The sequence below is a fragment of the Rhinoderma darwinii genome, chromosome 3, assembly GCF_050947455.1.
Source record: "Rhinoderma darwinii isolate aRhiDar2 chromosome 3, aRhiDar2.hap1, whole genome shotgun sequence".
Classification (NCBI taxonomy): Eukaryota; Metazoa; Chordata; class Amphibia; order Anura; family Rhinodermatidae; genus Rhinoderma; species Rhinoderma darwinii.
In genome coordinates, this window is record NC_134689.1 from 170,038,331 (window position 1) to 170,061,355 (window position 23,025).

The 23,025-nt window shown below is 42.3% G+C and overlaps 1 protein-coding gene across 1 annotated transcript in view; it reads right to left on the bottom strand.

Moving 5' to 3' along the window:
* The window catches only part of ARID2 (AT-rich interaction domain 2), a 163,405-nt gene that overhangs the window by 81,917 nt on the left and 58,463 nt on the right, over window positions 1-23,025 (bottom strand). Inside the window, exons 4-7 of the mRNA XM_075857031.1 lie at window positions 16,676-16,809; window positions 14,627-14,845; window positions 6,484-6,551; window positions 6,082-6,148 (exon numbers count right to left, since the gene is read on the bottom strand). Coding sequence (XP_075713146.1) covers window positions 6,082-6,148; window positions 6,484-6,551; window positions 14,627-14,845; window positions 16,676-16,809 — 488 coding nt within the window. The remainder of the gene's footprint in view (window positions 1-6,081; window positions 6,149-6,483; window positions 6,552-14,626; window positions 14,846-16,675; window positions 16,810-23,025) is intronic.

Consider the following 23,025-nt stretch of genomic DNA (forward strand, 5'->3'; position numbering starts at 1 on the left):
AAATTTGACGTTGTTCCGTCTGTTGCGATCTTCCAAATCAGCCAACTTGTATTTTAAAGCTTGCATTTCTTCCTCCAAAGACACATGAGCATCCACTATATCGTTATGTGCATTAGTGAGTTCGCTCATTTTTGTCTCCACATGGTCTACTCGGTCTCCTAAGTCGTCAATAGCGTTAGAGTTTATTGGAGAATCCTAATAAATCGTTATGAAAGGAGCCTCTGAGGGCTAGCATCATATTTTTTATAAAATCTTCTGAAGCCGCTTGATCCGATGAGGGTATATCTTCTATGGCCACAGACTGTAAGTATATCTTGCACACAGGGAGCTTGTGCAGTTGTAAGTCCTGCAGGACTGGGGGGAGGAGACTCCTCAGATACACGAGGTGAGGACGCCATCTTAGGTATGGGGCTATTTGATATTGCAGCAGAGCGTCCTTTCCCCCTAGCTGCCCCTTTAGGCGATTCTGCTTCCCCTTCCCCCCAAGGCTCAGACTCACCCTCGGCTGTCGTCTTGGAGGGGTTGACATCCCAATCTCGCTCAGGTAAGGTAGGAGAGGTTGGCGGGACGTTGGTCTCAGAGACTGTCTCGCCTCCATGCTTGCTTTCTTTGGCGGAGAAGAAGTCTGTGAGGCGTTTAGGACCCGTTTGAGGACTTCGTCCGGGTCATCATGCTGCCGCGATGTTCGGAGGTAAGAGGGCTATCAATCCGGTGGTATGTATCGTCGCTATGGTCGTAGCTGAGAGGTCTCAGAGCGGAGCTCAGGGAGATGCGACCGCTCTGTTCGGCATCCAAGCCACGCCCCCCCAACTTTCGTTTTTTGAAAGAAGATATCTTTTTTTTTTTTAAATTAGAAAAGTGCTTTTTTCCTGAGGAAGAAAGGATGTCTGCTGCTCTGAATCCAAAAGAATTCCCCAAAAGACCTTTTGAGCGGATGGTTGAAAAGTCAGATTTTTCAACATTTAGGATCCATTCAAGACATTGAAGAATCTGGCAGTTTTTTTCCCAGAATAAAACTGAAGAGATTGAGACTGACCTAGGAGGAGAAAGTCGTTTAAGTAAGAGAATATGTTGATAGCCTGATTTCTTAAGGGGGTTTTCCCATGAGACACATTTATGACATATCCACAGGATCTGCCATAAATGTCAAATAATGCAGGTCTCACCTCTGGGACACGCATCTCTCTCCAGAACAGGGCCCCCTAAACCTTGTTCTGCCGCTCTGTTGCAGCAAAAGAAGGTGAATTCCAACCATGAATTAGGAAACAGCGTAGCTCGCTAAGCTACGCCGTTTCCGTAAGACCAATAGAACTGAGTGGTAGTTACGGAAACAGCGCTCGCATGCTACGCTGCTTCCGTAACTGCCATTCACTACTATGGAAGTTACGGAAACAGAGTAGCTCAGCGATCTATGCGGTTTTCATAACTGACCATAGAGTCAGGAAGGGGCCAGGAGGCAGAGGGTGCAGAAAAAGGTAGAACAGGGTTTAGCGGGCCTCTTTCTAGGTATAGGTGCGGGTCACAGAGGTGGGACCCGCATCTATCCATCCATCTATATGTCAAGTGTCTCTCAAGGGGAAACCCCTTTAAATAAGAAATTACTTGGTAAAGTAGGATCTTCTGGTGTCCAGCTATTACGAACCTGAGAAACTTCTAGTACAGTGGGCGAATGGGAATGTGGTAACATGCATCTTTTAGACCCACTTACCATCAGCCAATTTATCCCAATTAGAGGAATTGTAGATTTTAGAGATTCCATCTTGACACGATGGTATTTGATGAATTTGTTCAAGGGTTTTAAATGTATTAATGTTCTGTAGGAGCCATTTGGCTTCTTTACCAGAAATAAGTTTGAGTAATAACCCTGACCCACTTCCGGTTCTGGAACAATAACTTAACCAGTTCAGGACCGGGCTATTTTGCGCCTTCAGGACCAGACACCGTTTAGCCATTTTTAGCACGTGTTAGTTAAATGGCTATAACTTTTTTATTTGTTGGGCTAACGACGTGATTTTTGCGACGTTTTTTCCGTAGACTATGCAGGTTTCTTTTTTTATCGTTTTTTTATACACTTTTGCTATTTTAGAATTTTTATTCATAAAGTTTGAAAATAGTAAAAAAATAAGCTTTTTTAGGTTTCAGCTATTTTTTTTTTGGGTAATAACATAGTTTTACCCTAAAATAGATCTTTTATTTGTGATAGTCATTGTCTACCGTAAATTTTAATATATTACATGTCTATATTAGGGTAATTGGGTTCAGCGCTAGCGGTTACAACAATGATTGGCGGGGGGGGGTTTGGGGGTGGGTATTTTATGTGTATTTATCATTTCATTTTTTTTTGCACTTTACTGTTTTTTTATTACTATGGTCTGTCCCTCAAAGATCAGAAAAGACCTTTGGGGAACTTTATATATTTTTTCTTTCTTTTACACAATGTTTTTCCACTGTAACTGGAGCTGCACAGCAGCCCCAGTTACAGGGGAAATCAGCCCTCTCATAGTGACGATTGTCACTAATAGGGCTGTGCTGGGTCTAGTAAGACCAAGCAGCAGTCTGTCTGTAACGGCACCCGGCGATCATGTGACCAGTCTCTATTCCTATACACAGCGTTCATTGAGCGCTGTGTAAAAAGACATCGGAGAAGACAGAAGCAGCGAAAGCTGCTTCTATCCTCTCCTCAGGGTCCCCGGCAGTCACTGACAGCCGGAGACCCGACATTAAGCTGCACGATCGCGCGGGCAGCAAGCTAAAACCCGAGCCGTAAAAAGTCTATGGCTCTGGTTTTAAGGACCCTGACCGCTGGCCGTAAAAATACAGCCAGCGGTCGGGAACCAGTTAAAGATGGAGAAGATCTTGAATATTTGCCTGAAGTTCCGTTTGAAGAATAGGACTGGAAATCCTCATGACAACGAACCTGGAAGTGGGATAAGAAGTTCCAGTTTGTACCCCTAACGGATGTTATTCAGAATCTAGTTGTTCAAGCATATCCTGCCCCACTTATCCCAGTAGCTACCCACAATGATGTCACTGTTTATCTTGAGGTTTGCGGTTGGAGTTAAAGAAAATGTTTCTGCCTCTACCGCCTTTAGAATAGCTCCATCTTCCATTTCTTTCTTTTCCCTTGTATTCCTGAGTTTGGAATTGAGGACGAAAGGAACTTAAGGTTTTGGATCTGGAAGAGTTTGTTTTTAGTCTGTGGCTTTATCTGAAATCTCATCTAAGGCTGGAACAAATACTAGATTTCGTGTGAATGGAATGCAACACAATTTGGTTTTTGAGATAGTCGCCAGTCCACATCTGGAGCCATAATGCCCTTCTCGCCAAAATTGAAGAGAGCTGCACCGTGGGCAGCGATCCAAACAGATTCAGCTGATAAATCTACATGAAACCCTGTAATAATAAAGGAGGAGAGGTCAAGAGATCTTCTCTGGTCGTATCTCCTAAAAGATGGACCTCTAACTGGTTTAACCCTGCGGAACAAGGATCTAGCTACACAGGTGGAAGCCATGTTTGCTTTCAGGAGAACTGCCAAAGTATCCCAGGAATTTCTTAGTAGGCTCTCAGTTTTCGGTCCATGGGACCTTTTAGCTGGGAGACAACTTTAAATAGTAAAATGGTCTTTTCCACTTTTGCTGCTTGATCATCAACCTTAGGGGGGTCATCCCAAGGGAACAAACGCCTCATCAAAACGGAAACGCTCGTTCATTTCTGCAGAAATGCCCAATATCTTTTCAGAGTCTAACCATTCATTTTCATTTATTTATGTTACTGTAAAAAACAGCTTTTTCTTTTCCCCCACACATCAACTTGAACGGTTTTTACTTCTTGAGTTTCTTCAATAGCCATAGTCGTTCTTATGGCCTGAAGTAGATCATTTTATAAATTCTGAGGAAAAATATTTTTCTGGAGGTTGGGCTGGTTGAGAAATTTCTCCTTCCTCCAAAACCTCACCCACAGTGGAAGCTAGGTCTGGTTCGGACTCAGAAGATATCTGTCCGAGGACATTATTCTCTTTTTTGAAGGGGATGGGGCCTGGCATGTCCTTCTGAACAGATAAAGACGACAGATAAAATCCTTAATCAGACAAGAAATGAAATAGTCTAAGAGAAGGCTGATCCTCTTAAAAGAATTCTCTCTGTACAGAACTGACAGAGAGGTTTCTTATGAATTGATTGACGTTTAATTGCACACCTGCGGACATTAGATCTCCCACTGGGTCTAGATTTGTGTGTCCCATCCTTTTCTCCCTAGGAACACAAGGGTGAGAAGAATGAGAAGGGCCCCCCAATAAAAAAAAAAAAAACAGGACCCACCCCACCGACCAGCAATTACTGTGCCAGGAATCCCGCTGGGCTCAGCAGATTCAGAGCAGATATAACATCACCTTCAGGCATAATGGAAGAATAAACTTGTCCTATCAAGAAATGAAATCTCAGATCGGGTGGCAGATAAGGGGTCTCAACGGGATCGCGCGAGGTCCTCGTCCAATGCGAGGCCTCCCCCTCCAATAGCAGGAGGCCTTCGTATCCAATTTTCTAATAGGCTGTGCTCCAGAGAACGGCAGCGGCATCTTCTTGCTCAGTAATCAAGCAAATGCCTCTCAAAGTAATTCCACTGGACGACTTCCGTGTGACTGGCACCCTTGTATAAGCTTTATCTGTGAGCAATGATAATACTAAGCACCCCCCCCCCCCCCCACATGAATAGCAGGTGAGAGCGGTTGTTCACCAGTATCTTGCACCTGTGCAATCTTCCTCCATGTAGCATTGTGCTTCTCTGCATCTTGCTGGAGGCTGGCGATTGATACAAGGTAGGCTCAACTACCTGTGTGCTGTCATGGAGGATGATTGGGGAAAACTCTTAAAGGGAATGTGTCGCTAGAAATTTTAGTTAAACAATTATTTAAGTTATTACACATTGTTTTAATTTTTTCACAAGTCAGGAAATATTATAAATTAGATTCTAAATTATAACATTTCCATGTGCTGGCCCCTAGAGGGAGCAGTTCCCAAAATTGCAGCATGGTCAATGTGGTAAAGCAACCTCATTGCTTTATGCTGCAAATTTGGGGTAGACACACTCTGTGTCCTTACACAATCCCCCCTCCCTTCTTCTGGCTCGTGCCAGGAGGAGGGGTTTGAATCTTCAAACCTCCTACACTGTGTGCCGCCATTTTCTGAGCGACTGCACAGTGTAGGAGGATTAGATACAGGGCTCAGACGACAGTATAACACGAACATAATACACACATCACCTACACAAACATAAACTACCTTCTCCTGCCGCCTCCGCTCCTATTCCTTGCGCCTTCGCTTCCTTGAACATATGGCTGGAAGCCGCCATCTTACTGTCCGGCAGTGGCCTTCAGTCCACATGAAAATGGCGCCGGATTTTGCTCTGTGAACGAGCTTTGTTTTGGTCTGTGTGGGAACGGCGAATGCGCCGTTCCCACACAGATGGCGTACGCTTCAGAGAATGGAACGGCTCCCGTTCGAATTCTCTATGGGGTTGTATGTGCCGTATTCCATCTCTGTATGTGTCGTTAAAATCGACACATACAGAGAATGGCAGCCCCCATAGAGAAGTAAAAGCAAGAACAAAGTAAAGAGTAGAACATGAGAAAACAAATAAAATTTATGTTAATATCATATTAAAAGCAATATGATAAAAAAAATAAAAAAAGAAACTCATGACACCTTCCCTTTAAAGAGAACCTTTCACCTGCCTGCACACGTGCAGCAGAGTGCAGCAAGTAATAGGCAGGGCTGCACAAACACGGTTTCACGTTACCTTTTTTTTCCTATCCTGCTGTTATTTACATTTCGGTGTCGTTATATATGGCGCCCGACATGTAAATAAGCACCCTGAACTGTCAATGGGGCGTTTCTATCTAACTGAATGGCAAGAGGGCGTGATCTCTTCGCTCTGACACTGTCCAATCAGCTATGGCTGCAGCGGGAAGGGGATAAGGTTATTTAATCATGAGAAATGCATCAATAAGACAGTGCAGCTGATATTAAAAAAATATATATTTTTAACTTTGTATGGATGAAATAAATACATTTTCAGTTATCCCACCTTGAGGTCTGCTTTTGTCATATATGAGGTCACGTATTTCATTGTCATCAACGATATCCTTCCAGAACTGAAAAGGAAATACAATACAATTTACACAGCAAAAAGTACTGAAACCATTATTTTTAAAGGGAAACGGTCACTAGGATTATGCTGCCCTGTCTGATGGACAGAGATCCTGATTCCAGCGTTGGGTCACACACTTTGGAGGATATAAACCTGATTTTATGAAAACTACTGATTATTGCAGTGTGAGACAAGTATATTAATGAGATGCCCTCGATTGACAGATTTCTCCCTATGCACAGTATGGCGAGAAAGTGGCCACATTAATTCTGTTGTACCACAACCTTCTTGTTGCAAATTAAAACAATTTTAAGAAAGTCACATAGGAGTTTATATTACCTGTACAAAATCACGATCTGTTTTTTCCTTCCATTCATCACCAAACACGGCGGAAAATGTTCCCAGAGCTAAATAATGAAAAGCAAAACATAATAAATAAGGACCAAACAACTTCACATGAAAATTTTGATTGGTTAAATTTTTCCTAGAGATTACCCAAAAAAAGTTTAACAACTGATGTTTAACCCCTTCCCACAAAATGACGGGTCTTTTACGTCAGCATTGCAAGTAACTTACCGCAATACGACGTACCAGACCCGTCCTGTAGATGAAGCGGGCACAGGAGTTGTGCTCGCTTTATCTTCAGCAGGTATCAGCTGTAATATACAGCTGACATCCCACTGCAATGGCGGCGATCAGTTACCGGAGATCGCCGCCGTTTAACCCCTTCTATGCAGCGGTCGATGGCGTCCGCCGCATTGAATTGGTTGGCAGAGCGGGGGGGGGGGGGGTTGGGCTTTCATTAACAGAACAAAGTGAACCTGTTTATACTGCACGGTGAACACTAAAAAAAAAAACACAAAGAACAAAAACAAAACAGTGCTATAATTGTTATTTGGTTTCCTCGTCTCCCAGAAAATGAAACCGTGATTTAAGAGAAAAAAAAAATAAATTACATGTATCCCAAAATGGAAACAATAAAAATTACAGCTTGTTCCACAAAAAACAGGCCCCCACACAGAAGTCAAAGATTAACCCCTTAAGGACGCAGCCTAGTTTTGGCCTTAAGGCTCAGAGCCCATTTTTCAAATCTGACATATTTCCCTTTATGTGGTAATAACGTCGGAATGCTTAAACCTACCCAAGCGATTCTGAGACCTACCCAAGCGATTCTGAGATTGTTTTCTCGTGACACATTGGGCTTCATGTTCGTGGTAAAATTTGGTCGATATATTCAGTGTTTATTGGTGAAAAATTGCAACATTTAGAGAAAATTTTGAAAAAATAGCATTTTTCAGAATTGAAATGCATCTGCTTGTAAAACAGACGGTTATACCACCCAAAATAGTTACTAGTTCACATTTCCCATATGTCTACTTTGGATTGGCATCGTTTTTTGAACATTCTTTTATTTTTCTTGAACGTTACAAGGCTTAGAACAAACAGCAATTTCTCATATTTTTAAGAAAATTTCAAAAGTCTTTTTTTTAAGGTACCTCTTGAGTTCTGAAGTGGCTTTGAGGGGCCTATGTATTAGAAACCCTGATAAAACACCCCATTTTAAAAACTAGACCCCTCAAAGTATTCAAAACAGCATTTAGAAAGTTTTTTAATACTTCAGGCATTTCACAGGAATTAAAGCAAAGTGGAGGTGAAATTTGCAAATTTCATTTTTCTTGCTGAATTTCAATTTTATTCATTTTTTTTTCTGTAACACAGAAGGTTTTACCAGAGAAACACTACTAAGTATGTATTGTCCAGATTCTGCAGGTTTTAGAAATGTCCCACATGTGGCTCTAGTGCGCTCGTGGAATAAAACACAAGCCCTAGAAGCAAAGAAGCACCTAGTGCATTTTGAGTCCTATTTTTTATTAGAATATATTTTATGCAGCATGCCAGGTTTGAAGAGGTGTTGAGGTGCCAAAACAGTAGGAATACCCCAATAGTGACCCCATTTTGGAAACTACACCCCTCAAGGAATTCATTTATGGTTGTTGTTACCATTTTGACCCCACAGTTTTTTCACAGCACGTATTTAAATTGGGCTGTGAAATGAAAAAAAATTCTTATTTTCACAGGGAACAAAATACCCCATTAGGGTTAGATTAATTCGCCCTCAAGGACACGCACGATTAGGTTTAACAGAATCGTTGAATCGATTCCTTAGTGGCGCCGTGCTACAGGGGGAAGCTCCGCCCCGCCACCTCGTCGCTGCCTGGTCCGACCTGTTCTCGGCTTCCCCCATGGAACTGCATCGCCCCTGCAGATCATACAATCGCCCCCGCCCTTGCAGATCGCACCACCACCCCTCCCCTTGCAGATCACAAAATTATAGTGTACGGAACAACAGTTCTGCGGGGAAGCACACTCCTCGTATATAGCGATAGGGCACCGCTGTAGATAGTACCCCCCCCTTGCAGATCGAACCACCACCCTCCCCTCACCTTGCTGATCGCTCCACCACCCTCCCCTTGTAGAACACACCACCACCCCCCCCTGCAGAATGTAAAATAGTAAACTTTTTTTTTAATTAAAAACCAATTAGAAAAGTTGCACTAAACACTAAAAAAAATTATATATATATTTTTAAAATAAAAGCAAGTTGAGTACACTATTGTTGCCGCTAAAAAAAAATGCAAAATGGAACAGTCAGCGGAAACCATTTGCAACAGAAGCATTACCATTGAAATCAATGGTAATGCAAACAGAAGCTACGGTTTCGGTTTTCTTTTTCCGTTCATGGGTTCCTGCAACGGGAAGCTGCAACGGAACCTATGAATCGAAACCAATGCAGATGTGAATAGGCCCTAACTGATTCTGGTAAAGGCGTTAGTGTTACTATAAATATAACGGACTGGTGCAAGTAGTAGCATTACTATACCACTTGTGACTAATCGGACATGACTAACCTAAAATACATTTAAACAAGTGTTACACAGAAAAAACGTATTATTTCAGGTGAATTGTAAGGAATTAGTGATTTATGTTCTCATCCACTACACTGTGGATGTTTTTATATGTTTGCCTATACACTTGCTCGTGCACCAGTACATTATAGCTTAATTGGAAGTTCAGTACTGTATGCTGCACCGAGCTCAAAATATGGTTTTCAGAACTTCGAATTTCCTTAAAATATTTTGCTTGACAAAGTTTTCAATGGCAAGAAGCAATTCTCCCTCATGCAGTCTTGGGAAGAATAACCCCCATGTATTAGGTTTCCTAGAGAATTCTTACTTCATTTTGACAGTGTTAAGGGTGACGCCTAACTTTTCCTTGATCTTCCAATGAATTGATCAGAGACTGTTCATTTACAGTACATGGCTGATTCTAATCCATTTATTCTGAAAAAGTTCATTTAGGCCTCATTCACACGGCAGGGTTTCCCGGCCGGGTGCCGGCCGTTCATAAATCGGCCGGCACCCGGCTGCATTAGGAATAATAGACCCCTAATGGGGCTATTCACACGACCGATTTTTTGACGGCCGGGAAAACCGCCCGTCAAAAAATAGGACATGCTCTATTTTCGCCCGGGTACCCGGCCGCCCGGCTCCCCGGCCCCCATAGAAGTCTATGGGGCCGGGTAATACCCGGCCATCACCGGGATGTGTCCCGAGTGACGGCCGGGTTTTCCGGCTCTTGCGCTCTATGTCCTCCTCCTCACAGCGCAGAGTGCATGTGAGGAGGAGGAGTTGATGCCATTCTGACGAATGGCATCGCTGTACACGGTGTGGCAGGGCCGGGGTGTACAGCAGGTGGAAGGGAGCTCTGCGCTGGCTCCCTTCTCCTGCTTGTTTTAAAAGCACCCTGGCCCGGCAACACCTTTGATGGCGCCGCTAGCAGCTGCAGCAGCTGCTGCTGCTACTACTGTAGCGACGCCACTATAGCAGAGCGGGGAGGTATCTCCCCGCTCTGCTATGTGCTAGCCGCACTTTAGCTCCTTGAAGGAGCGGAATCCCCGTGTGTTCGGGGATTCCGCTCCTGGACAGAGCGCTTGATGTCTCGGTCCATATCTGGGCAGTGACATCAGGGGAAACTCCTGAAGCGGAATCCCCGAACACATGGGGATTCCCCTTCAGGAGTTGCCGCTGATGTCACTGTCCGGCCCGGCACGGATGCATAACTTTATGCAAACCGGTCGGGCAGAATGGCCGATTTTACCGGCCGGCACTCGGGCTCGGACGCGACCCGTTCGTGTGAATCCCGCCTTAATCATATAATGCAGATCTCAAAACCTAATCTGCTAGAAGTTTCACTGTATATTACAACTCTTGGTACTGTCCAAGATCTAATATTATGGTAAATACATACAATTGTTGAATGGATAATGATGCTGGTCTATGATAGAAAATCTCATCCTCTAACTTGAAGCACACATCCCAATTCATATCAATCAGTACTGGAGTTACTGAATATAGTTTCTCTAATTCATGAGACCACTGCCAGATGTGTGCGTCTCTACCCATCAGCTGCTGCTCGGTGGCAGTCTTCCGAAAAGAAAAGAAGTTTGGAGGAATCCAAAATCTGCAAACTACATTATCTCGAGAGAAAGGTCAGCCACCTAGCAACAGGGTCCCTCCCGCCCTTCCACGATTAGGCCTGCCCTTACTCTCAGAATTTCATCCAGTTATGTTGTGTGTGTAACTGGTGACAGTTCAAGAGGTTCTCTTATTTCTAACTGCAGGCACAACAAAGACCCTGAAATAAGAGGACAACAGGTTGTCAACAAATAAAACTATGACTGTTTTCGGTTACAGTTTTATGTTTTGTCACATTGCGAGCTCCTGTTTGCTATGATGTAAGTGGAAAAAACTTATGTATTTTCTATATAGACAATACAATATCAGACGGAGCTCAATTACCAGCAAATTCACTTATTGTACAGAAGTTACAATAATGGTGTTTCTTTCATCATATAACTCCAACATCTCCAGTGAATGGATAATTCATCGCTTCCAAAAAAAACTCTCAAGTAAAGTCCTGTCTGGACAGCACTTCATTTTAAAGGAACAGTGTCACGAAAAAATTATTTTTTACATCAGTTTGATTTTAGTGTTTTATTAAAAACTTTTATATTTATTTGTGTGTTTGTGTTTTACTTTTTATTTTTGAACTTTTTCTTCCCTATGGGGTCTGCCATTTTTTTTTCCATTTCTGTATGGCCGATTAACGACACATACAGACATGGAATACGGCAGCTACAGTCCCATAGTGAATGCGAACGGGGCCCGTTCCATTCACTATGCTGTACGCCGTCTGTGTGGGAACGGCGCATGCGCCGCTCCCACACAGTCCAAGTTGAACTGTGCGCCGTACTGCGCCATTTTCCTGTAGACCGGAAGTCGCGGCCGGACAGTAAGATTACTACTTCCGGTCGCGGCTTCCGGACTTGTGCACTTGGAGCGGCGGTAGCAGACGGACCGGAGGGAGCGGCGGCGGCAGGAGCAGGTAAGTTATTTCTATGTATGTTCGTGTTTTACTGTGTGTTTACTAGTGTATGTTAACCTACTACACTGTGTGTTAGCTCAAAAAATGGCGACACACCGTGTAGGAGGTTTGACCGTTCAATCCCCTCATTTCTCCCGGCACTAGCCAGGATAAAGGAGGGGGGGATTCTGAGAGCTCACTAGAGCGAGTGAGTTTTCCCAAATTTTGCAGCATAAAGCAATGTGGTTGCTTTACCACATGCAATGCTGCAATTTTGGGAATTGCTCCATCTAGTGACCAGCACTGGGAAATATTATAAATTAGAATCTAATTTATAATATTTCCTGACTCGTGAAAAAAATTTAAAAAAATTAGAACAATGTTTAATCACCTATACACTAATTGTTTAACTAAAAAAAAAAAATACATTTCTTTCTAGCGTCACATTCCCTTTAAGGGAAATATCACACCATTCAGCTGAAGCAGTGATTGAATGCATAGTAATGCTAGAGGTAAGTTGAAAAAAACACAAAAAAAAACGAACATGGATACCTGCTCCTTGAGAGAAAGCCTGCGATGCAACCTTTCCTGGAAGAATGGAAGGATCCTGGGCAAAGAGCAAACCAAGAAAGGAAGATGTGGATTCTCACACCACTGCAGATATAGGTCTTCTAAGTACGGTGATAAATGTTGGCCGAAGGCGAATTACAAGACTAGAACATGAATTGGAACACCTGCTGCGATAAGCTTTGCACTTTCAGCCATGTGGCTTCAGCAGCCACATCGTTAAACGTAGAGACTGTAAACTCGGGTGGAAGAGAGACCCTTGAGAGTGTAGAGGTAAGCGCCAGGGAATGTCGGCTAGTAGAGCTACCACATCAGCCTACCAACAAAAGCGAGGCCAGTCCGGAGCGACAAGGATGGTCGGAATCACCTCAGGTTTGATCCTCCTGAGGAGCTTGGGAACAAGATGCAGATGGAGATACACGTAAATCAGGCTAAAGTGATCCCATGGGGCCACCACTGAATTGACCACGAACGCCTCCAGATTTCGAGACAGGGTGATGAAGATGGGGACTTTGCAAATGATATGAAAGGCCAGCAAGTCTACATCTAGCGTGTCCTACCTGGAATAGATTTGTTCGAACACCTCGTGATGAAGGGCCCATTCACTGGAGTCGACCCATACGCAACATATCCTCTACAACCCAATAAATTTGGACTGCTGAGAGAGCAAGAGCAAAGCTCTGCCCACTCCAGAATCTTGGATGCTTCCGCCATGCTAGCCGAAGCCCGCCTTTATGATTGAGTTATGCAACTGCCGTGACATTTTCCATCTGGACTCGGAAAATCGCCCTCAGTTTCAGAATGTTGATTAAGATTGGCTTTCTGGTTGGATCAGAGGTCCTGGACCGTGAGATTCCCGACGGCAGCTCCCTAACCCATGAAAGCTGGTGTCCGTGGAGAGAATCTGCCAGCACAAGGGAAGTAGAGACCCAGAGACTTCGTCGGGGATAAGAGCCACCAGAAATGGCGGACGATCGAGGAAAGTAAGATTCTGTGGTCCAGGGAATCCAGAGCACGGTTCCACCATGAGAGGATCGGCATCTGAACTGGACTAGTCTGAAACTGGGCAAAGGGAATGGCCTAGATAGAATCCACCAAAATGCCCAGAGCTTTTATACTAAAGCGGAGAGTGCCCCAAGATAGCCATGGTGGAAGGAGAATGCAGACTGACTGTAGAAGCTCTGCAAACAAAGTGTCGTTTAACACAGGAGCGCAGGGAAAAAAAAAAAAAAAAAAGAGCACCAGAAAGAGGCACCAGAACATTGTGCCAAAAATGCATTAGGCGGGGGGAAGGTAATACTCAACTGTCCTGAAATACACATCATCCACAAAAAAGTAGGGCAGTAGTCTGTCCCCCGTGTGCCTAATGCGGTGAGGTGGGACACAATGCGGTGAGACACAATAGCACATTTCATGGAACAAAATATGGCTCTTGGAATGCAATGGCATAAAAACTAAAGTCTTTACACTTCTGTCGATGTAGCCCATGTGTGGGCTTTGTTTTTTTTTTTTAGATTACAGCACAGCACAGCGAGATCTCGCTGTAAATGACAGCTTACAGCGTAATCTCACGAGACTAATATGCTGTAAATCACAGAGAAGTGCAGAGAAGTGTCAGGATTCTGAATACACATCCCGTCCTGGCTGGAGGTAATGTATATTCATTATCAGGACACTGCAGGAATGTTAATGTGTGTGTATGTGGCTGCACATAGTGATATAGCTATATCGCTATCTGCAGTGTAAATGAATGGAGAGAAGTGTATGACGCTGATTGGTCACCGATTGGTCAGCGTCATACACTCCTCTGTACAACGCCCACTTGGTCATATAGTAAAACACGCCCGGTTGTCCATTAAGAAACTCATTAGCATAAAGCTAATATAGGTCATAACTCCGTCAAAAATAATAGTTTTTTTCTAAATAAAAAAACACTGCTGTAATCTACATTACAGCGCCGATCAAATTATGTACAAGATAGGCCACTTATAATGTGATGACAGAGCCTCTTTAAACGCAGTGCTTATGATTTGAATTGGGCTATTCTTATCTCTTGTATGGCATAGGAACTTTGATACTATTACTGGTCGGCACACATTGTACTTTTAAAATCTATGTGGTCTGTCCCTACTTGATTTAAGTAAAGGTATTTTCTACAATTCAACTATTCTACTAGGTAGCACACACACACACACACACACACACACACATACATATACACACGCATATACACAAACAAGTCCGGTGTAAGTCTCATTGGAATGAATAGAGACTGACTTCCTGCCCACACAGAAGACGCTGTAAGATTTAGTTAGACAGAGCAGTGGTCACGTGACCGAATGGCAGCCTAGAACGGAGGCTGAAACTACGAGATAAAGCCATAAGCGACTTTTCTAACCACAGTATCATTTATGTCATCTCAATTGCAAACAGGGGGCCCAAACTATTTTTGCTGGGAAGGCTTCTTTAAGTAAACTAAATTAATACTCACTATCGTCAAACACACCAGCATTTGCAAGCAACAAGGTGATAATTTTTGGATCTTTTTCAAGCTGCATAACATGCTTGCTTTCATTAGACAACAGGGTGCAAACATTTATTGCAAAGTCCACTTCATTCGGGAGCCCAGACAATAGCGAAAGCACCAGCTTGTTGTAATCATTTGGCGTATTGAAGTCCATTGTAAGCCCATAGCTTTGACGCAAATAATCTATAAAACAAACAAAAATGACAAAAATGAGCAGGTGACAGAATAACTTTACAAGCACGTTTTAATTATAAAAGGTAATTTACCAATAAAATAGTCTGTAAGGAGAGCACAAAGCCAAGCGATTTAAGCACAATGTTGGGAGATCTCGTAAGTCTTCTCATCCAAAACATACTTGCTCAAAAGATACAGAAGTGGTGTATGCTTATTTAAGCCAGATTATATTCACATTTACTTTTTAACAGTAGATAATATTATATTCTACTCAGTGTGGCTGAACACATTATGCTGCACTCCACACAGAGACTGTAGAAAGCATTTCTTGGGAACAATTTTTTTCCTATATTAACAGAGCTCCAGGAGAAAACATTTTATGACAGCAACCACCTTCTGTCTATTAAACTCTGTACTTCCTTTATGTATATTGTGCTTCCTTCTTTACAATCCAGCCTCCCGTCTGTCTTGGATCATACACCATCTTGAATTTTAGATTTCATTCTGCTTTCTCCTGATCTGAGGTATGCTACCAATCCCATGAAGACAAACAGGTAGTGTCAGTGCTATCTCTGCCTTCTGGCTCTGCCTGGGGAGGGCAGTATGAATATGCTTCACTCAATAGAATCCTAAATAAGTGAAGAAATAATATAGCCATAGTGGAGTCAGCAACAATCTGAATCTGGACTTACTAAGTAACTGCCCCAGACTGCTGGATCTGATCTTTAGTGATAGAACCAGAAAGAAAAAGAACAAGTATGAAACGGACACATGTCATTTCTCAATGGAACATGAGTAACTTTGATTTTTGGTTGGTAAAAATAGAGATCTCTTCATCCTTTGTCATTTTCATATAGTGTTGGATTGCTAATGACTTAGGTCTTTGGCTGCTCTTTTAGGACGTAAATTGCTGGCAACTCCAGTTGATCCACGAGCTATCCAAGGTTAGGACACGAAACAACTACCCACTTAACTCCCTAAACCCTTGTGAATATTGCACGCAGGAGGTGAAGGGAGGAGGTGGTATAGAGGCGGCTTGGAGAGGTGTGATCTTGATTAACTACACACACAAATAATATTTTAAGTAAAAAATCATTGCAACCGAAGCAACGTTATGATAAATGAGAATAAAAAAAGTTTAGGGTCTTATTCTTGAGATAATGTGACGGACTACTATGTAAAAGAGAATTGATGTCACCATAACATTTTTCAGCTAAGGAACACGTGTAGACCATTTAAAAGTATTGTAGCCTCGTGCAAAAACTCAACCAGACTACAAATTAGTTGGCCAGTTTTAATTCCCCATGGCACGCCAGTAGCTTAAAAACTGTACATATCTGCGTTGCGGATTCAGTCATTTGTGCTAGACAAAATAGCGCAGCATGCAGTGTTGTTTTATCTAGCAAGATGACGGAAACTCAAATGTACCCATTAAAGTCAATGGGTTCCATCAAGCGCTGTTCGTTTTGGTCATGAGACGGCTTTGGCGAATCCGTTTTTCTCACTGTTCTACTCCTATCACGGAGCAGAACAGGAAACAAAGCCCAGCTATAAATGTAGCCTTAGCAATATTATCTTGGCCTTCATATTCCAGCACAGAATGGGAATGATCAGCTGATCTATTTGCCTCCTCCCTGTGATCCTGCCGTCAGGAAGATCCATGAATATGCGCATGTTTTTGTTTTTCCTCCCTTCACTAAAATAGGCTAATAGGGGTGTACACCACTAAAGGCATTTCTGTAACATGACTGACCGCATCCAATACAGCATTCTCATTTCATTAAGAAAATTGTCTGGAACCATTTCTCTATCTAATTTATCACAAAGTCATCTGCATACCTGGAACAATGTGCTGCTGGTAGTTGTATGTGCATGGTATTGCACCAATAGGGAGCTGAGGTTTAGGATTGCCAGGCTGGACTTCATCATCATCTTCACCAAAATGATGTACTTTCTCATATTTTTCCAAGTAGCTGCAAAAGAAATACAATAGGATATTAGCACTTAAAAACCCTCAGTATGCTTGGGGTACAAATAAACTACAGAAACATTGTAAAGACTCTCTGGTGACAAGGAATATGCGATATGATAATTTTAGAACTTCTACAAGTGAGGTACAATCACACTACAAGTGACATCTTTAAACACAGCAGAAATGTCCACGATATGCAGATTTGGCTGCGAATTTCCCCCTTTGTAATGCCAAAACCAGAACAAATGGACAGCAGAATAGAGTATGTCATGGATTTAAAATAACTCCAGCATGTCCTCAAATTTGCATGGAGTTCTGTCAAGACTCATTTCACTTACATTGTAAAACAATGTTCAAAAGTGTAATTCCACTTTCAAAATTAGTATAATTCCAGACAATCTTGCACTTGATAAAATCTGCCAACAAGCCTTAAAGGCTATGTACACCTTTGATTTAATAAACACTTCCTTCCAAATTGTTATGTGCACTGACTGAATTGGCTGAGAGAACGATTCAACTTTTATTAAAAACATTTTTTTACTTTATAATACAAGTCAATTTGAAAATTGCTTAAAAACTCAACATATTGATTTAATTTAAAAAAAAAAATCCTCCCAAACTAGGTGTACTTTGAATGCAGAAAGTAGAAAAAAAAAATAGAAACGTAGAAACCTCGTAAGGCCAGGGACACGCGTGTAGTTTTGATGCAGAGCTTGATTCAAAAGAAAGCAAAAGGTATAAACAAAAAAACTGAATCATCCTCCTTTCTTGTGTTGAGTACTGTGTTTGGCGGGGGGAAAAAAAAACACTGGGGGGAAAAAAAAAACTGAGCAAAAAAACGGCATCAAATCTACGTGTAATCCTGGCTTAAAACTGCAGATTAAAAAAATTATAGGCTTGATAGAAACAAAATATTCTACCACTAAAGTGGATAAAATATGATAGGAGCAACATAAAAGCAGAATACACATCTTTTTCTATTTTTACGTTTTGGTCTGGTTTAAGTGGCCAGTAATATAAACTTAGACGTTAACCCAAAAAAAAAAAAAAATTGGATCCAGTAGCAAAGGCCTGGATGCTGTGTCTAAAGCGAAGGCAGGTAGATACATTTAAAGCGAAGGTTTTTGTTCTCACCGCTATAGAATGGATTTCACCCCCATCGAAATGAAAAAGGGTGAAGTCCAATAGGAACATAAAAATGTGTTTTCTATAATTCACTATAGATTTTAAAGCAACATCCGTAAAAAAAAATAAGTTCACACTTGCGTTGTGAACTTCCGTAGAAATGTTGTTAAAAGGGGTTATCCGGGGGCCAAAAGTTGCATCCCAATAATATATGTGAAACGAAGTAACTTACCAATATACTTACATTTAAAATTCTGTAGTAAATGGTGCAGTTCAAACCTCGTGAATTGTTCCCGGAAGTGCTGGAGCTTTTCTAATAATGATGACGCTCTGACGCGGCCCCACGTGACTGAGGGCTTGCTTCATGTGCTGTTCGTGAACATGACTGCAAGCGGCTATCACATTGCTTATGTCACGAGCAGAGCATGAGCTAGCGCTTTGCTCGGGACTCCTGCACTGCTCCCGACGTCCATATTTGGTCAATTCAGGGGTTTCCTATCGCTGGAGTTCCCGAGCAGAGCATCAGCTGCCGACGTCACTATCCATATCTGGCCTTCCATTTCAGTCACGTGGGGCCGCGTCAGAGCGTCATCATTATTAGAAAAGCTCCAGCACTTCCATGAACAATTCATGAGCTTTGTACTGCACCATTTAGTACAGCATTTTAAATTAAAGTATATTAGTACATTACTTTGTTTCACATAAATATATTATTGCAATGCAATTTTTGGTCCCCGGATACTGGCTGGTGACCGGCTCATGCAGCTTTATGTTACCACCCATGTGTATAAAAAAATGGCCGGACCATTGTACTGAACAAACACTGTTACACTTTCCCAGTACTATCAAAAGGATCCCTAAAGGGGAATTTTTGCGTCTTAGACGGAACTGCTCAACCTTTCAGCTCTTCAAAACAAGGGCAGTTGAATTGAAAAATAGACGGTCAGTGAGAAATTATTCTAAAAAAAGTATCAAAAGGGCATACAATTGGGCATTGAGAACTGAGCGTCAAACGCTGCTGGTCCCAAAGGTGAAAGTAGATGTGGGACGAGAACAACCACGTTTCATTACAGATTTTCACCAAAATTGGGATGAAATGAATAACGTCCTTAACCGTCATTGGAATATTCTGCTTAGTGACCCCACATTGAGGAACCTTTTGGGAAACAGAGTGTCTCTGGGTTATAGAAAGGGCAAGACAATTTCGAACATGTTAGTACGGAGTCATTTCTCAAAGATTAAATAGTACCAAGACCATCTCGAACCCTGGATTTTATCCTTGCAAAATGTGCAGGGCCTGTAGAATCTTGGTACAAAAAAGACACTTCATAGATGCACATGGAACCAGGCATAGCATCAGGGACCACATCAGGTGTGATACACCAGGTGTGATTTATTGTCTTGAATGCCCTTGTGGCCTTAAATACATTGGCAAAACAGTGCGAGAATTACGTATCCGTATCAGGGAACATATTAACTCCATCATCAATTACGATAAGAATTGATGGTCAGTCCAGAAACAAACCATTCTGCCCTACCCCAATAGCCAGACATTTCAAAATTAAACATAATTTGAACTGGACTACTCTTAAAGGCTGGGCTATATGATTGGGCATCAGAAGGGGAGATTTAGATCTGGCACTCCTCAAAAAAGAAAGTGAATGGATCTTCAATCTCAATACAGTCAACCCATTTGGATTGAATGAGAACTTTGGGTTCGGTAGTTTTCTCTGATATTTGACCGTGTCCTAAATATGCGTGCTCCACCTGGCACCTTTTGTTAAAAATTTAGAAATTAAAAACACATATTTTTGTGGGATATATTGTTTGGGAAATTTCTATAATAATTTCTTTATACATTAATTTATTCATTTATTTCATTTCTCTTCTTTTGCAATTTTTCTGGCCCTTTTAAAATCTAGATGATCTCTATTTTGATATTTGATAATTTTTTCAAATGTCCAACCTGACATGAGCAGTTACAACTTGGTGCTCTCTTTTCAAGTGGTCATTCATTTAATTTGACCACTGCATTCTCTTCCTGGTCTAGGATTGGCTAGCCTGGATGTCAATCATTCTCTGCCCTATTTATAGGGCAGTTCAATGGCGGTCTCCCACCCCTAGAAGAAGCCAGAATGCTGGCGAAACCCGCGTCGGGTGCTCTAACATTTTAATGTCTCCTTGGTGCCAACAGGGCCATAGCTGCCACACTTAGGCCAATTCATTGTTAGTCTATCAATTGCTTCCTCTGCACGGCTGACAGCAGTCGGCTGTTCAGCTTACAGCACGAGCGTGTTGTCAGTGCAGCACACCCTGCTGTCATTCCCGAGCAGCTGGGTGTGAGCTTTCATTCAGCCGCTACGCTCCAATTTGAGCGCCGGTGAATCCACTGTGCGGTTCCCTCATTGGTGCCTACCCCGTTCACTCACGGGATTAGGGCTATTGCCTTGCAGGACAGCTTATCCTGCGGGGCCTTCTGATTTCTCAGCGCTGGAGGCACCGCTCCGCTCTGAGAAACAGTGCACACGCGGAGTTTGACTCCACTTACAGTTGAGTCACACTCCGGTAAAGTGTTGTGATACCGCCTCCCAGCTGATGCCGAGCGCGGCCACAGTTAGGCAACCCCGGCTGTTCTCCACGCTGCTGCTCTGGTCCCAGGGACGGCGGCGTGAGAATCCAGCTGCTTGCAACTGTTCACACTGTGCCGTGGCAGCTCTGTATGATGGTGCGGCAGGCCATTTGCCCTGACTCATTCACTGTCACGCTCTGCAGGTATGTTATATGACACGAGCAGTTTCAACCACTCCAACTTGTTGCCCAACACCTTCACATACTGTTTTGCTTAATAAAAATCTATTCTACCACCATATAGCCCTCTGTCAATCAGTATAACGATGGTCTTGTTATACAATTGACAGCATTGTAGCCATAGGCTGCACCACACGCTATCGCTCTGGTTCACAGAGACCTCAACGTGAAAGTTCATGTTTACACTGTGCTGCAGTGCAGCCGCATGGTAGTGCAATTGGCTACCATTGCCCTCATTCTTGCATTGTCACAGTCAGACTACATGCTTGCCATTCTGGAAGCATAAGCTTATGTGTTCCTCATCGAAACACTATTGATAGCAATACAATCTACAATTCATAGTATATTATACCACACTATACATGGCCCATAGGTATGTGAGTTTGGGGGTCACTCACACATACCTTGTTGCACCATTGGACTTTTAGTTTAATTGTCTATTTTAATGTATATCAATAAAAGTTAATTATTAGTAATAGATCACATACTTTTTCCTTCTTCCTTTCCTTCATACATGTGTCTCCCTTATTTCCTCATAGATTGTAAGCTCTTGCGAGCAGGGTCCTCACTCCTCTGGTTTGAATTGTAAATGAACTTTGTCACTATGTAATGTCTGATATGGTTTGTTTCACGTTCCCTCTAAATTGTAAAGTGCTGCGGAATAGGTTGGCGCTATATAAGGATTATTATTACTATTATTATTATCATTATTAAGCAGCTTCCCGATTAAAAAATAAAAGGTGGAAAAAAAAACTGATTGTAAGTTACAGGAGATCAGTATACAAAAAGGAAGGCATATGGGGACTTTATAGAGGCCTCACACGTTTTTCCAAATTTGGTTAATAAAAAAAAAAAAAAAAAAAAAGGTTGAACAATACAGCCACACATTCTAAGTCTGGATATATGAGGCCTATAGAGTGGAACGTGGAATCAAATTTTACATCAGCGATGCCCATTTGCTCCTTTGACACTACCATTAAGCTCCGTTTAAAGCTCTTCCGTCCGAGGAAGAGATGAATCAGAAAGCATAGTTTCCGTTGGAATTACTATTGATTTCAATGGTAATTCCTTTGTTTCAGACGCATTCCGTTTGCCTCGGTACGCTTGGTTTAGCTTATTTTCACGGTGCACACTGCACTTTAGCTTCCGTCAAAAAAGCGGAAAACCTAGCAAACGGAATGCGTCTGAAACAAAGGAATTACCATTGAAATCAATGGTATTTGATGTATGTCACTCCGCATCCGTTGCGTTGCTTTTAAACGGACGTTGTGCATCAGTTTGTCTTCCGTTTTAAACTGTCCGTTAAAACCATCTTGTGTTTTGACAGACCCAAAGGCTTCAATGGACGAGACTGACACTGAACGGACAGAAGTAGTATATGTTCTACTTTACACGGATCAGTTCAAACAACGGAAGTGTGCATGGCCCCATAGAAATGTATGCGTCAGTGTGCTATCCGTTAAAAAAACGGATAGCACCCTAGCACCCTCAAGAAAATAACTGAAGTGTGCTTGAGGCCTTATTTAATATCATGCAGTCTGATCAGAATGTCCATTCGTGACGCATGTACAGAAGCGGAGCCAGCAAGACAGAGGGCGGGCATTTCGATCGCTCACACATGTGATTGGTTGGAAGGCATGTCGCATACCCTCTCTGTACCAGCTGACAGGGACACAGAGGAGCAGGGATTGAAGCAGATTGGTGGAGGTTTCATACACGCTTCCGAATAAGCCGGAAATCCTCCGGGGAAGTTAGGAAAGGAAAGTCTGGCACAGTGTAATATTGGCAGACTTCCACACTCCTAAGCTGATAGTAGAATACTTACCGTTAATTTGGTTTCTACGAAACCCTCCATGACAGCAGCACAGGAGGTTGAATCTCCTCCCCTAATAGGGACAGGAACACACACAAGATGTTAAGAGCCCACTCACCACCTCCTCTACTCCGTGTTTTTCAAATAACCACAAGGATTAACCAACCCCCTCCCGGTTTGACCACTTTTGACCTTCCCGACAGCCTCATTTTTTTAAATCTGACATGTTTCAATTTATGTGGTAATAACTTCGGAATGCTTTCCCCTATCCAAGTGATTCTGTTTTCTCGTGATACATTGGACATTATGTTAATGGAAAAATTACATTGAGTATTTAATTGTGAAAAGCACCAAAATGTAGTGAAAAATTGCAAAAATTAGCATTTTTCTAAATTCAAATGTATCTGCTTGTAAGACAGGCTGTTATACCACACAAAATCGTTGCTAATTAACATCCCCATATGTCTACTT